Genomic DNA, 14364 nt, shown 5'->3' with positions numbered 1-14364 from the left:
CTATCTATCTATCTATCTATCTATCTATCTATCTATCTATCTATCTGATTTTAGACAGGGTCTTGTGAAGTAGACAAAGTCACTGCCCTTGAATTCACAATCCTCAGCCTTTCTTTCATGTGCTGACGACAGTGTGTGTAGGTGCATGCCTTCGTCTTAAATGGTCTTCATGTGGGTAATGAAAGTTCTTAAAGCTTAAGAGAGTTTTTCTTTGGTAAATTTCTGAGCAGCAGCTACATAAAAACAAAGCAGCAAGCAAAGAAACAAAACAAACAAAACAAAAAACAAACAAAAAAACAAAACAAAACAAAACTCTTCCCAGATAAGCAGCTAACCTATAGCTTGCTATCTACAAAATTTTCACTGTATAATAAAATATGCAAAAGAGTTAGGAACTGAGTTGGACTAATTACCAATGAGCCATTTCAGTTCATGCACAGTGTTCTGCCCACAATGAACATCTAAATCTCTGACCTAGAAGACCAAGTGCTTATCATACCTCAAATTTTATAGCAATCTCAAATACCTCACTTTTTACTGTAGTATTCTGATCTGAAACACCTACATTAAGTCAAAATCATGAGATACAGTTTGCACATAGGCATGCCACACCTCAAATGTTCCTCTTACTTACAATGTATGGTTTTGTCTCAAAGACAAAAATAAGTAAATAAATAAATAGATGAATAAAAATAAAATTATAAAAGGAAGCACATGACAGTGTCAGGAATTGTTAAATAAATGTTGCTCCTTGAGGTCATCTTGTAGTCCAGTAAAGACATGGATGCATTCCTAAGTTAAGAGCATATTTAATGCATTAAGTAAAATATACAAACAGAGAAGTAGATCAATTATATTGTAATACCGTTTTAGCACAGTATAAATTGAAGTAATATTTTAAGTTTCCTTACAGTCTGAATGTTATATATAAATGTCAGTCATTTTATTAGTGACAAAATACTGCTGTGATTGGTTGCAAAATTTAGGGGAAAATTGAAATAGTTTCATTTTTATTTTCAAATGTAATATCAGTGATGCCCAGAACTCACCCATAAACCCCAGGTTAAAGGTTCCTATACAAGAGGGACTAGACGCTTGGAGTCAGGAAGCACAGGGTTAAACCTGCTACCTCACTTAACAAGCTCTAGGCAAGGTGATCCAGAGCATGTGACTAACTGATTCTCAAAGAATGGTTAGTCACAGAGAGAGAAGGATGGGAGGAAAGTTCACAAAATACAACCAAGAAAGACCAATTACACACCTGTGGGCAGTACTGAATAGCTTTCATCAACAAAAGGTGACGGGGGACATAGGGATATCAGTGACAGACTAAAACATACAGGCTGTTCTTAAATCAGAGGGATTTTTAAAAATCAAGTTTGATTTCACAGTATCTTCTGTATATACTGGACATTTTGGTTTAGCTATGATATATGTCACTGAGAAGGTTTGTGGCCCATGGGGATCTCCAGCCATCAGCTCTATTGGGAAGCTGGAAGCCATTGGATCATGAGAGCAGTATCAGTGGGGGAGCGTCAGATTATCAGTGAGCTCATAGCTGAAGGGACTGTTCTTAACAGAATGTAAGGGCTGCATGGAAACTACCCAATGGAGCCAGGCCTTTAGAAACTAGATCTTGTCCCCCAACTCTCTCAAATCATCTTTATCTCTCTGCCATTTTCTCTCTTCTTCTCTGCCTTTTCTCTGCCTCTGCTTCCTAGCATGTTTTAATTGAGTATCCCTGCCCTACATGCTGCACAGAGTGATGCTCACCCTCTCTTAACATAGTACCCCAGTCCAAAATCTTCCACAGAGTGATGCTCAGCTTCACTAAAGGCTCTAAGCAATGGGGACCACCAAACACTGGAATCTATGAAGCCAGAAGACCAAGTTTATCATTCCTCCTTGTAATTTATCTTAGGCTTTTTGTCACAGAGAACAGAATCTAAATGATCAATCACATACTTGCCTGGAACCCTGCCATCATTTCATACTCTGACCAACTACTTTTTTTCTTTTTTCCTTTTTTTTAATTATTTTTTATTTTTTAAAATGTTAATCAAAGGCTTTATAACTTTGGTAATGCTCATTAACAAGATGCCCATACAATCAGAAGTATAACCCAATACCCAACCTAGATAAACCAACTATCTTTGACTGGCAGAGACATGCAAACATCTGCATCCATGCCCTCTCCCCTCTCTCTCTCATCACCTGGCTCCTCCTCTCATTCTCCTCTTCCTCTCCTTACTCCTCCCACCTTAGCTCCTCCTACATATCACCCTTCCTTTAAGATGAAACTTTTCTCTCAAAATACAATTAGAGCATAACTATACCAATTTGTATCAGTAAGGTACAAGATAGACCTAATACCAAGTCCAACATTTTGTTGACTAACCAGAACCTCTGTCATCTTTCATAACTAAAAGACTTAGTTCTGAATTTGGCTTTTTTCTTGGGTTTAGAATGAATGTCAGCTGAAAACCATCCTCTCAAATCTTTTCTCTCAAAGGAAATAGCCGGGATTGGCTATGAGACTATAAGTCTTCAAACCCGTCAGAAATCGAGAATGACTGAATTAACTAAAATTATGGGAAGCACAAAGCATAGCTTCTAAAACTTCTAAACCAATTTATAGAGACCACTGAACACCTGGACAGTCCTATACTATAAAACGTTGGAGTATCCGATCTTCAGCCTTCTGGCCCAGGATCATCTGACAGACCTAGTGATGCAGAATTATTAAGGGCTTATTACTCTGTCTTGGCAGACATAATCAGTCGACTATTCCTCAAGTGTGTCCTTTTCTGGACAGTAATTTGTCTGTAGATGAAAAGAGGCAATTCTTGCCTAGTGGCTGTCTCACCACAACTGGAGCAACTCCAAAGATGCTCAATTTCTTCTTAGAATCCAAGACAGGAAGCTGTCAGGAGCAGACAGGTCTCTAAACAAAATGAATATTAATACAGAAATGTTTGTAATGTCAATTCTGTGGACTTCTGATGTTTTGAAAACCAACTATCCATGGAAGGCAATCTGGACTGTTGTCTGTTAACTTCTCTCAGCTATTTCTAAATAAAATATAGAAAACACCCTAACAATAAACTCAGAGCCATGAATTTGCTATAGGCCCTTAACTCACAGGCTAACCATCTTGAATCAGTTAAAAGAATTAAAGAAGGACTGGGCCTAAGCCTTTTATTCCTAAATATGTTACATAGGCACATTGCCTATGAGAGTAACAATATTAATCTCACTTCTATTACAAAAAGAAACTCGTGCCAATGAAAACCTTAACTTTGAAATCAAAGTAAATTTTGTACCATTTAAGAAATTGTAACTTCAGCTTAATAACATTTATACAGACTTCTACCAATAGGTTATGGCTATGCAATAAATCCTGGCTATTCCTCCTTGTTCCAACAAAACCACTACATTTCCCTAGAAAGACAGCCCAATATTAACTATCTCAGTCCCCAAGCTCAGGAAATAGGGGCTCTGACTCTTCATTAACTTCTTCAAGCTGAATACAGGCATTGAGATATTAGAAAAGGGGTGAGAGGAAGGGTAAATTGATAAGCCTCTGATGTCTGTGCCCTCACTGCATTCAGCTGAGATTCCAAGACATCAGAGGTTCGAGCAGGTCTATTCAGCTGGTTTGATGAGTAGATACACCAAGGCTGTGTATTTTGCAATATACAATTCTCAAAACAAATTTTGGTATCAAAATATGTTTTGTTTGAATTCTGGAATCTAGTCTTCTGGTGACCTGCCTCTATCATATCTAATCCATATAATTCTGGAAGTTTCTATGAGGGTGTGCTCCCATCACTCTCCCACTCCTGCCTCCCTGCTCTCAAATTCCCCAACACTAGGGAATCCAAAATATTGGGTACCAAGGCTCTCCACTTCCACTGATGCCTGACAAGGCCACCCTCAACTACCTATACAGGTGGAGCCATGAGTCCTTCCCTTTGTGTTCTCAGGCTGGAGGTTTTAGAATGGCTACTCCAGCTTGGTTCTTAGGACCATTTGCTTGAAAAATTGTTTTCCAGCCTTTTACTCTAAGGTAGTATCTGTGTTTGTCACTGAGGTGAGTTTCCTGTATGCAGCAAAATGCTAGGTCCTGTTTATGTATCCAATCCTTTAGCCTATGTCTTTTTATTGGGGAATTGAGTCTATTGATGTTAAGAGATATTAAGTAACAGTGATTGTTGCTTCCTGTTATTTTTGTTATTAGAGGTGGAATTATCTTTGTGTGGCTATCTTCTTTTGGATTTATTGGAAGAGGATTACTTTCTTGCTCTGTCTAGGGTATAATTTCCCTCCTTGTATTGGAGCTTTCCTGCTATTATCCTTTGTAAGGCTGGGTTTGTGGAAAGATATTGTGTAAATTTGGTTTTGTCATGGAATATCTTGGTTTCTCCATCTGTGGTAATTGAGAGTTTTGCTGGATATAGTAGCCTGGGCTGGCATTTGTGTTCTCTTAGAATCTGGTCTGTATGATGTCAGTCCATGATCTTCTGGCTTTTACAGTCTCTGGTGAGAATTCTGGTGTAATTCTTATAGGTCTGGCTTTATATGTTATTTGGCCTTTTTCCCTTACTGCTTTTAATATTCTTTCTTTGTTTTGTGCACTTGGTGTTTTGATTATTATGTGACGGGAGGTATTTCTTTTCTGGTCTAGTCTATTTGGCATTCTGTAGGCTACTTATATGTTTATGGACTTCTTATTCTTTATGTTAGGGAAGTTTTCTTCTATACTTTTGTTGAAGATATTTATTGGCCCTTTAAGTTGGGAATCTTCACTCTCATCTATACCTATTATCCTTAGGTTTGGTCTTCTCATTGTGTCCTGGATTTCCTGGATGTTTTGTGTTAAGAACTTTTTGCATTTTTCATTTTCTTTGACAGGTTGTGACAATATTTTCAATGTATCTTCTGCACCTGAGATTCTCTCTTCTATCTCAAGTATTCTGTTGGTAATGCTTGCATCTATGACTCCTGATTTTTTTCCTAGGTTTTCTATCTTCAGAGTAGTCTCCCTTTGTTATTTCTTCATTGTTTCTACTTCCACTTTTATGTCCTGGATGGATTTGTTCAATTCTTTCACCTGTTTGGTTGTGTTCTCTTGTAATTCTTTAAGGTATTTTTGTGTTTCCTCTTTTAGGGCTTCTACCTGTTTACCTGTGTTCTCTTCAAATTCTTTGAGAGTGTTATGTCCTTCTTAAAGTCCTCTATCATCATCATTAGAAGTGATTTTAAATCTGAATCTTGCTTTCCTGATGATATGGTGAATTCAGGACTTTCCAGTGTGGGAGAAGTAGGTTCTAATGATGCCAAGTATCCTGGGTTGCTGATGCTTATGTTCTTGCACTTGCCTTTCGCCCTCTGGATCACCTTAGTGCTACCTGCCCTGTCTCTTACTGGAGCCTGTCTTTCCTATTATCTTGGTTGTTTCAGAACTGTGTGGGGTGGGTGTTACTAGTAGGGTTAGTGCTGGGTCCCAAGATCTGCTCAGTGCTTGGGCCCAGACCGGAAGGGACCAGTGCTCCTGGCCAGAAGTAAATTCCTGGGTCCTAGTTGGTCCCAGTTACTCCCTATTTGGGGTGGGTGTTGCTGTCTCCTTACCTAAGATGCTTCCAGGGTTAGAGCTCCTGGGAGGCCTGCTTTCTTTGGGTTTTGTGAGATTGGGTGCAGAGCAGCCGCCTGGGATCTGCTCAGTGCTCGGGCCCAGATGAAAGGCTCTGACCAATTTCTGAAGGTCTGTGGCAATAAAGTTAGTTAATGGTTCTAGTGAGGACTTTCTAGTATGTAGATATATTGTCCAAAAAAATTTGCAAATAGAAAACATGAAAATACCCAAACCAAGTTCTTTACTGCATGCTTAACTCTGCTGTCTTAGCTAAAGCCAATCGACTGGAACTGGATAGAAATTTGCCTGTTTAGCTAATCACACCTTTCTCCCATCTACCTGCGTTAGGTACCTGCAACATCCATGACTGAAAGGTGAATCTTCGTTTATAACTCAATGGATATCTCTTTATAAATTAGTCAGGCTTACAGTCGGCTTCCTGCACCATGTACCCTTTATTACTATAGAACCAGCAGTCACTGACCTGTGAACATTTATTTCCAGTGAGTGTCATAACTCGACAGATCGAATCAAGGTCAGAGTATGGGATGAAGATGACGACATTAAATCTAGAGTTAAGCAACACTTCAAGAAGGAGTCGGATGACTTTCTGGGACAGACAATTGTCGAAGTCAGGACTCTGAGTGGCGAGATGGATGTCTGGTACAACTTAGGTGATTAATTTTTTTATACCAACTTAAAAATGAGTTAAAATTCAAGAGTATCTGTGGCATGGATTATATTTTCTTATAGTTAAAAGTTGAATTCCTTTGAAGGTCATTCTGTTGAACTCTTAGTTGGGTTAGTTTCATTAATAATGAAGGGTGATTATCAATTAAAGTGTAGTATTATTGAAATAATTAAATCTGAGATGAAAATAAAAACCTCAAAGAATCAACTGAACATTTTCTCAGAGAAAATTTTACATTACTATTGATTTTAGATTCCTAATATACAACTTCAAAGATACTTGTCTAATGTTTGGAGAATTTGGGACTCTTTTTTAACTTATTCTGTTCTTTAATGAAAATTTATCAGTAAATATGTCGTTAGAAGGCTGGAGGGGTGGATCATCAGTTAACAGCATTTTCTACTCTTCCATAGGACCCAGTTTTAGTTCCTAGCACTTATGTCAAGTGGCTCAAAACTACCTGTAACTCTAGCTTTAGGGGTATGTGATACCCTTTTCTGAACTCCATAGACAACCACACATGCATGGCATACATTCACACAAACACATGAACATAAATTAAAAATAAATATTTAAAAATAAATTCAAAAGAAAAAATTTTATGTAGTTGGGATTTCTTTGAAATGGTGATATAAAATTGGACATTCATTACCAAAGCCAAGGAAGACTGATGTGGCTTTAACATGAAGCTGTCAATCAGTTTAGCTGATGTGACATTTAAGTGAACTTTATTATAGAAACAGGACTAAGACTTTTCAATTTGCCTTTTACTTGAATTGAAGAATAACCTAGGGTCTGATGGCTTAATAATAGTATCAATCTATGGTTTTCTCAGCTTCCATAAAAGATATGATTAAAAGATTGCTTAAAACATCCTGAGAAAAGATAAATTAAAATTTTGAGGACTGGCTGGTCACAAGTCCAGCAGAAGCTGACCATAGCCCCAGGGCTACAAAGAATTATCACTTAGGTTCACAATGTACTGTATCTACTTTTAAAAAATTGGCTTAAAAAATCCCACAAACTTTAGTAATATAAAAATTGTCAAAATAAAGTCTCATTGAGTTAATAAAACTCAAAATTATGTAACAACTTAAACAGGAAATTTAACTTAATCTAAACACAGATGATTCAGCTACACTGGGAGCTCATTACTGAAAATAGTTGAAGAATCTTAATTAAAGAACATTGGTACTTCTCATTATTGGAATTTAAACTAGAAACTAAGTTAAAACTCCCACATCTTTTTAAATTATTAAATAAATTTACATATGAACTGGAGATGTAAAAGGAAGAAAAATTCAATTTCCTATGTAGTACTCAAAAATCATATTTTAATTGGAGTCTTGCTTTTTCATGTTTTTTAAAAATAACTGAATACTATTGTACTGAGCTAAAGCATAAAGTTACATATCAGACAGAAATTCATGTGTTTTATTCTTTGGATGATGCATTCTTGGGTATAGACAGTTTGCTGGGGAACTTAGATGTGATATTTGGTTGACTGGCTGCCATCTTTGATGTGAAACTACCCTTTAAACTGTGGAAGAAGCATGTGTTGGGGTGCTGTATAGAAAGCTTTTCCTTCAGCACCTTCAGTTGCTCAGGGGATTCTTTCATTTCTGATGTTTGCCTCCAGGAAGGAAATGAAGGAAAAAGACAGGAAAGGAGAGAGGTCCAGAGAGAGATGGAATTAGTTTGCATTTCTAAGTTCTGTGCAAAATCCCTAAACATGTTCAACCCTCACAAATAATTCATTCTGTCTTTTGTGTAAATTTTCTCTTTGCTCTTCTCTTGGAATTCACCCTACTGCACAAAGCAATGCTTGTCCCAAAGCCTTGTGTGTTCAATCAGAGTCAGTGGCTCCTGGACTTGGGGGATAGCCTTAGCTCTAGGTTTCCTGGCAGCTCTGGAAAGAGGTGGTTGGCAAGGAAACTCAGGCTTTGTATCTGACTTATTGCTAGCTTAGAACTCTATATGTGTTAAGAGTATAAGGTCTTCCAGCCAGGTCTGGTGAGCCAAAATTGTCACTTTATTTCCTCAGAAGACAGAGGCAGGAGGATCACCAGACCAAGTCCTGCCTATCCAATGTTTCAAGGACCTGTCTTCGAATTAAGATGTGAGAAACTGGCTGGGGATGTAGCTTATGGTAGAGCTCCTCACAACTATGAGGCCCTTGGTTCAATCCCGGGTCTTGAACAAAATAACAGTATCGGGTGGGGTATCCTAGCAAGTAGGCAAAACCCTACTGATTCTGTGCTGCTAAAGAAAGAATTTTCATAACTCATTCCTGCTAGTCAGCAAGAATGAGAAAGTCAAGAGGGATCCCATGCAGAGAAGATAAGCTTCACAATCTTATGTGACTAAAAACACAGCTATGTGGGGCTGGAGAGATGGGTTAGAGGTTAAGAGCACTGACTGCTCTTCCAGAGGTCCCGAGTTCAATTCTTAGCAACCACAGGGTGGCTCACAACCATCTGTAATGGGGTATGATGTCCTCTTCTGGTGCGTCTGAAGACAGCTACAGTGTACTCACATAAAATAAATAATTCTTAAAAAGAAAATGACACAGATAAGTTTAGGAAACAGGCTAATTAAAGAAGTCTTTATCAGTAAACTACTGTTTTCTTTAGATACTATTTTTTCTTATAAATGTCACCTTTCCTCCATGTAGTTCTTCTGTGAAATGTGTGTCAATCTTGGGTTCCCAATCCATAGTCATATTCTAGGACTATAGTAACTCTGTTCCTCTCAAAGTTCTGATAAGTGTGGGCTGTTTTTCCCCTAACTCAAATCAAATTGTTGAATAAACTGATTGTATTTTTATTCCATTCAAATAATAATATGACATTTATAAATAAACACAAGCTATAGAAAGACTATATGAAAACTGCTTTCATCTTGCTGCTTGCCAGAATTTGGCTCATCTTTTGAAGTACAAAAAGAGCAAGAAGATCCTGAGAAGAAATTTTCAAATGAAACACTTTCTTCGTGAATTTTATGCTCTGATTAACTTGCTTGTAATTGCCACACGATGAATTTAATTTTACTGTTTTAAGGGCAGGGTGTTCTTTGATCTTCTGTCCGAATCCTTTATAGGCAGTTTAACAATTACAATGGCACAACAGGCAAGTGTTGTCTGTGGAGTTCATGATTACTTAGTCATATGACATAGAAAAAGGAGATGTCCCCTAGGTGAGCTTCTGTGTGTGTGTATTAGTGCATATATGTGTATGCATCTATTGAGAATATGTACAGATGTGTATGCATGAATATGTATATGCATATATTTGAATATATACATGTATTTGGCTAATTTATATTTTTTCATTAATAAATTTGTTTTTAAATTTTATCTATATATGACATAACATATAATATTTATATATCATATGTTATATTATATATAAGAAATATATTATATATGAAAAATATAATATACAAGTAATATATAAATTTATTATTTATAATTTGTTTCATAAATTAATTTGTTTTTAAAGAGTCATTATTTTTATTTTATGTATATGAGTGTTTCATCTACATATGGATACATATAATATGCTTGGTACCCATGAAGGCAAGAAGAGGGCACTGAATTTCCTGAAACTGGAGTTAAAGATGGTTGTAAGCTGCAATGTGGGCAATGGAAAGTAAAGCCAGATCCTCTGCAAGAACAGCAAGTCTTCTTAATCACCAAACCACTTCTCTAATCCATAAATTTGTTTTTAAACAATTTTGCACATGTATGTAAAACATACAGACCACCTTCACCTGCCAGCTTATCATCCCTGTCAACATGTACTCCCACACACAAATCTCTCTTTCATGTTCATGTCTGTTTTGTTTTGTGACTCACCGAGGTTAATCTGCGCAGTCCACATGCTCGTGTGTTAGACTCTAGCCTTTGCAGGGCTCTGCATTGAGTACAAAACTAAAGACAGTGGTTCCTCTCTCTCCTGGTGTCTCTGAACAGCCAATAGTTCACAGATAAAACGTAGGGATGAGCCCCTCTCCTTTGCGTGACTGATCGCTGATAGGCCCAGTCTTGGGTGGACCCAATTCAGGTATTTATCATTGTGGTTAGTTAGTGTTTTGGAGAACTTGAATTAGAATTACACTCTTGTTGAAATAACTGACCAAGAACATTTTGCTTTTCCTCAGAGAAACGGACAGATAAGTCAGCTGTGTCTGGGGCCATCCGACTAAAAATCAATGTGGAAATAAAGGGAGAAGAGAAGGTTGCACCATACCATATACAATACACTTGTTTACATGAGGTAAATAACAAAAGAAATTTTACTGAAAGTAAGACTTGATGCAGGGGGACCAGGGATATTATGAATCACAAAACAAGCATTGGGTTTTGAAAAATCATAGACTTGGGTTTGTGGAGTTCAGAGTGCCTGTGGGAACAGGGGCTTGCTGAGCCTGTGATCACAGGTGGTATGCTGAGGTGGGAAAACCCAGTGGAAAACTGGCCCTTTAGTGGGAATTCAGAATGAGCACTCAAGGCAGGAGACAGAGGACCAACCTTCCAGGTATCTGTTCCTTGGTGTACACGCACTGACCGCTTGCCATGGGCCACTTCAAGCTCTGCATTGGGGATGTAAGAAGTGTCACTAAGACCTTCTTGGATGAAAATTACACTTTTTCAAATATCCATAAGGATGAAACGGAGCTGAGGAATGTTCCTTGCCCCATGCTCTGGGAGAGGACAGAACACTTTCCCAATAGGAAAGACATCAGCAAGGTGGCTCTCCTAGTTACATTCCTGTAGCTGTGATAAAATGCCTGACACAAAGCAATTTAGAAGAGAAAAAAAATTGGGTCATAATCCCATGTTATAATTGATCACCACCATGAATTCAAGGAGGTGGGAACTTGATGTAGCAGCTCATATCCACAGTCAAGTGAAGAGAAAAAAAATGAATTTCTGCTTCTGCTCAGTGTTGTCTCTCCCTTGCACTCAGCCAAAGGGCTAGCCTGTAAAATGATGCTGCAAGGGTCCAGCCTATGAAATGATGCTGATATTCAAGTGGCTCTCCCCTTCTCAAGGCAGCTGGTTAAGACAATATTCCACAAATATGCCCAGATATCAATATGACCTATATAATTCTTCCGTGCGTCTCTCTTCCTAGGAGATTCTACATTGTGTCATGGTGACACTAAGTTAAGCAAACCTTTTTACACATTAATTTTTCTAAATACATTTATAAAAATTTATACCTCTAAATGCTTGATATATGTAAAGGTGTGCATGCCATTTTGCCAAACAAATAGTGAGGAATTTTAGTTGTTCACATAGTAAGTAGTTATAGGATTTATGGTTAATTTTATGACTGATGAACTGAGACATTATGTCAATAAACAGCATTCTGTTTTCTGACTAATAAAAAGCAATTCTTAGCATAGACTTGGCCAGGATCTCTGATCTTGGAACCCTAGCAGAGAAGATGTGTACTTAATTCTGTACTTCCCAGGGCAGGAGATCTAGCTCAGTGGGTAAAGATGCTTGCTACCAAGGTTACTACCTTGCTCCCTCCTGGAAATGGCTGGGCTGGGTATGTACAAACAAATAAATTATTGATTCTGAAGATTCCCAAACATAAGCAAAGGCAGATTTCCCATAATAAATTCAGTTTAATACAATCTGAGATATTCCTATTGCATTGAGAAGCTGGTGATGTAGACATGATGGTAAGTAATACAAGGATATTCTATATATACATTTTTAAAAAAGCATAGTTAGATATTCCTACCCTGTCCTGAGGAGTTTCTGAGCAACTGCAAACTGTTTGCTTTCAGAACCTGTTCCATTACCTGACAGAAGTGAAGTCTAATGGCAGCGTGAAAATACCAGAGGTCAAAGGAGATGAAGCCTGGAAAGTTTTCTTTGATGATGCTTCTCAAGAAATAGTGGATGAATTTGCCATGCGTTATGGGGTTGAGTCCATTTATCAAGCTATGACGTAAGTACTGTAGGATGACGGAGTGGTCATAAGTCTCAGTTAAAATCCAATGGAAGGAAAACTGAGCCTTTATCTCAATTCCATAATGGTTTTTTACATTTATTTATTCTCAATCTCTCTCTCTCTCTCTCTCTCTCTCTCTCTCTCTCTCTCTCTCTCTCTCTCTCTCTCTCTGTGTGTGTGTGTGTGTGTGTGTGTGCGCACATATACCTTCTATAGTTTATCTGTGGAGGTCAAAGGGTAAGTTGTAAGAATCTGTTCTCTCATTGCACTGTATGGGTTTCTGGAACTCAAACTCAGGATGTCAAGCCTGTTGGAAAGCACTCTTACCTGGTGGCCATTTTTCTGGATCTCATCTCAATTCTTCTAGACCAAATGAAATCCATCAAAAGGAATTCCTTTACAATGTGTGTGTATTGCCAAGTGTAACAGTAAGATACTAAGTATCAGAGAACTCACCATTACTGCCATCCCACCTTTGTTCCACATTGGAAATGGGAACCCCTGACTAGCATCAGTAGCATGGGAGACTTAGAAATTCCCACCTGAGACCCAGTGACTCAGATATTTTGAGAGCAGGGCAGGGCCCAACAGTTTAATGTAATGCATGAACATCTTTTTGGTATCTGAGGAAAGCAAAGACTTGGCATGCCCATGATTACCCAGTTGTTAACTTCTGAAACACAAGGGGTCATTGTAGCCTCTTAGAAAAGGCTGAGCTCTTCCTTCAGTGTATACATTATTGCTGTTATGAATAAAGCAACAATGTCTGAAGATTTGAGAGAGCTCGCTGCTGTATGACTGGGATAATAAGTTGGTTTACACAAACACCTGATCCTAACAGGTGTATCACTGGGAATTAGAATTGGACCTCTTATTCTCTGGTGGATAGTTTCATGCCTGCTTTGTGTTTCTAAGTGTGTTTAGTTTATCATCTGTGTACAATGTATAATGCTATAGTGTTTATAGGCATATGCTAATATAACTGCAAATATTAGCACCAAGGTCATATTCTCATTTAAAATAAATGGGAGGCCCCGGATGATCAATCAAATCTATTTATAGAAATGATCGATTTTGTCCTAATACCATTTCTGTTACTGTGATAAAATGCTCTGATAAGAAAACAGCTTAGGGGAGAAAGGGTTTAGTTTAGCTCACAAATTCAGATTTCAGTCCTATAAGAAAGTCAAGGCAGCAAGAGTTTGAGGTGGGAGGTCCCAGCCACAGTTAAGAGCAGGGACAGGATGGATGCATGTGTGCTCATGTGCTTGTGCTCAGCTTGATCTCTTGGGTCTTACAGAGTTCAGGAGCTCCTGCCTAAGGCATGGCGCCATTCATAGTAGATTATGTGTTTTACATCAGTTAAATTACGACAGTGTTCTACAGAGAAATCCCACTATCTACAGAACCTTACTGAGACTCTCTTTTCAGGTGATTCTAGGTTAGTTTCAGTTAACAAAACTAATCATCATACGTAATTTGAAGCAAAATCAATGCCCTTCACCAAACTATAGCCTTCATAGCATTTAATAACCAGCCATGGCTCTAGAAGAGAACTGTTTAAGAATGAATACATGTTTATAATACTGAAATACTGAGGCTGAGAAGATGACCTAGTGGCTAACGTCTTGCTGCACATACACAGGTGCCTGGCTTCAAATCCCCAGCACCCACATTAGAGAGCTGATAGGCATTGCAGTTCTATATAGCAACTGTAACCCTAGTGTGGGGAACGTGGAGGCAAGACAATCTCTGGGACTCAGTGGCCAGCCAGTTTAGTCAACTTGAGAGTTCTGGTTTAGTGAAAAACCTTGTCTTAAAATCTAATGTGGAGGGGGATTGTAGAACATCCCAGACATCTAACTCTGGCCTCCACATGCACAGACACTGACACCTACATACATTTGCATGAACATACACATCGGTAGATGCTCTTTCTTCCCAATTTATATAATGCCTTGGTGCTGAATAATAGTGATCTCACTTTTAGACATACAAGAAGTTGCAGAGGTCACAAAATAGAGGCTTCCTCCACAATCTAGAAGCTCAGGTTTTATCTCTCTGAC

At 38.1% G+C, this 14364-nt stretch overlaps 1 protein-coding gene across 2 annotated transcripts in view; it reads left to right on the top strand.

Annotated features, from left to right (window-relative positions):
* The window catches only part of Unc13c (unc-13 homolog C), a 445304-nt gene that overhangs the window by 241229 nt on the left and 189711 nt on the right, over window positions 1–14364 (top strand). For both annotated transcript variants that reach the window (XM_028773588.1, XM_028773589.1), the window contains 3 exons: window positions 6140–6309; window positions 10488–10603; window positions 12132–12295. In XM_028773588.1, coding sequence (XP_028629421.1) covers window positions 6140–6309; window positions 10488–10603; window positions 12132–12295 — 450 coding nt within the window. The remainder of the gene's footprint in view (window positions 1–6139; window positions 6310–10487; window positions 10604–12131; window positions 12296–14364) is intronic.

The sequence above is a fragment of the Grammomys surdaster genome, unplaced genomic scaffold, assembly GCF_004785775.1.
Source record: "Grammomys surdaster isolate TR1022 unplaced genomic scaffold, NIH_TR_1.0 231, whole genome shotgun sequence".
Lineage (NCBI taxonomy): Eukaryota > Metazoa > Chordata > Mammalia > Rodentia > Muridae > Grammomys > Grammomys surdaster.
The sequence above is the reverse complement of the archived record's forward strand: the minus strand, read 5'-3'. Positions and strand labels throughout refer to the sequence as shown.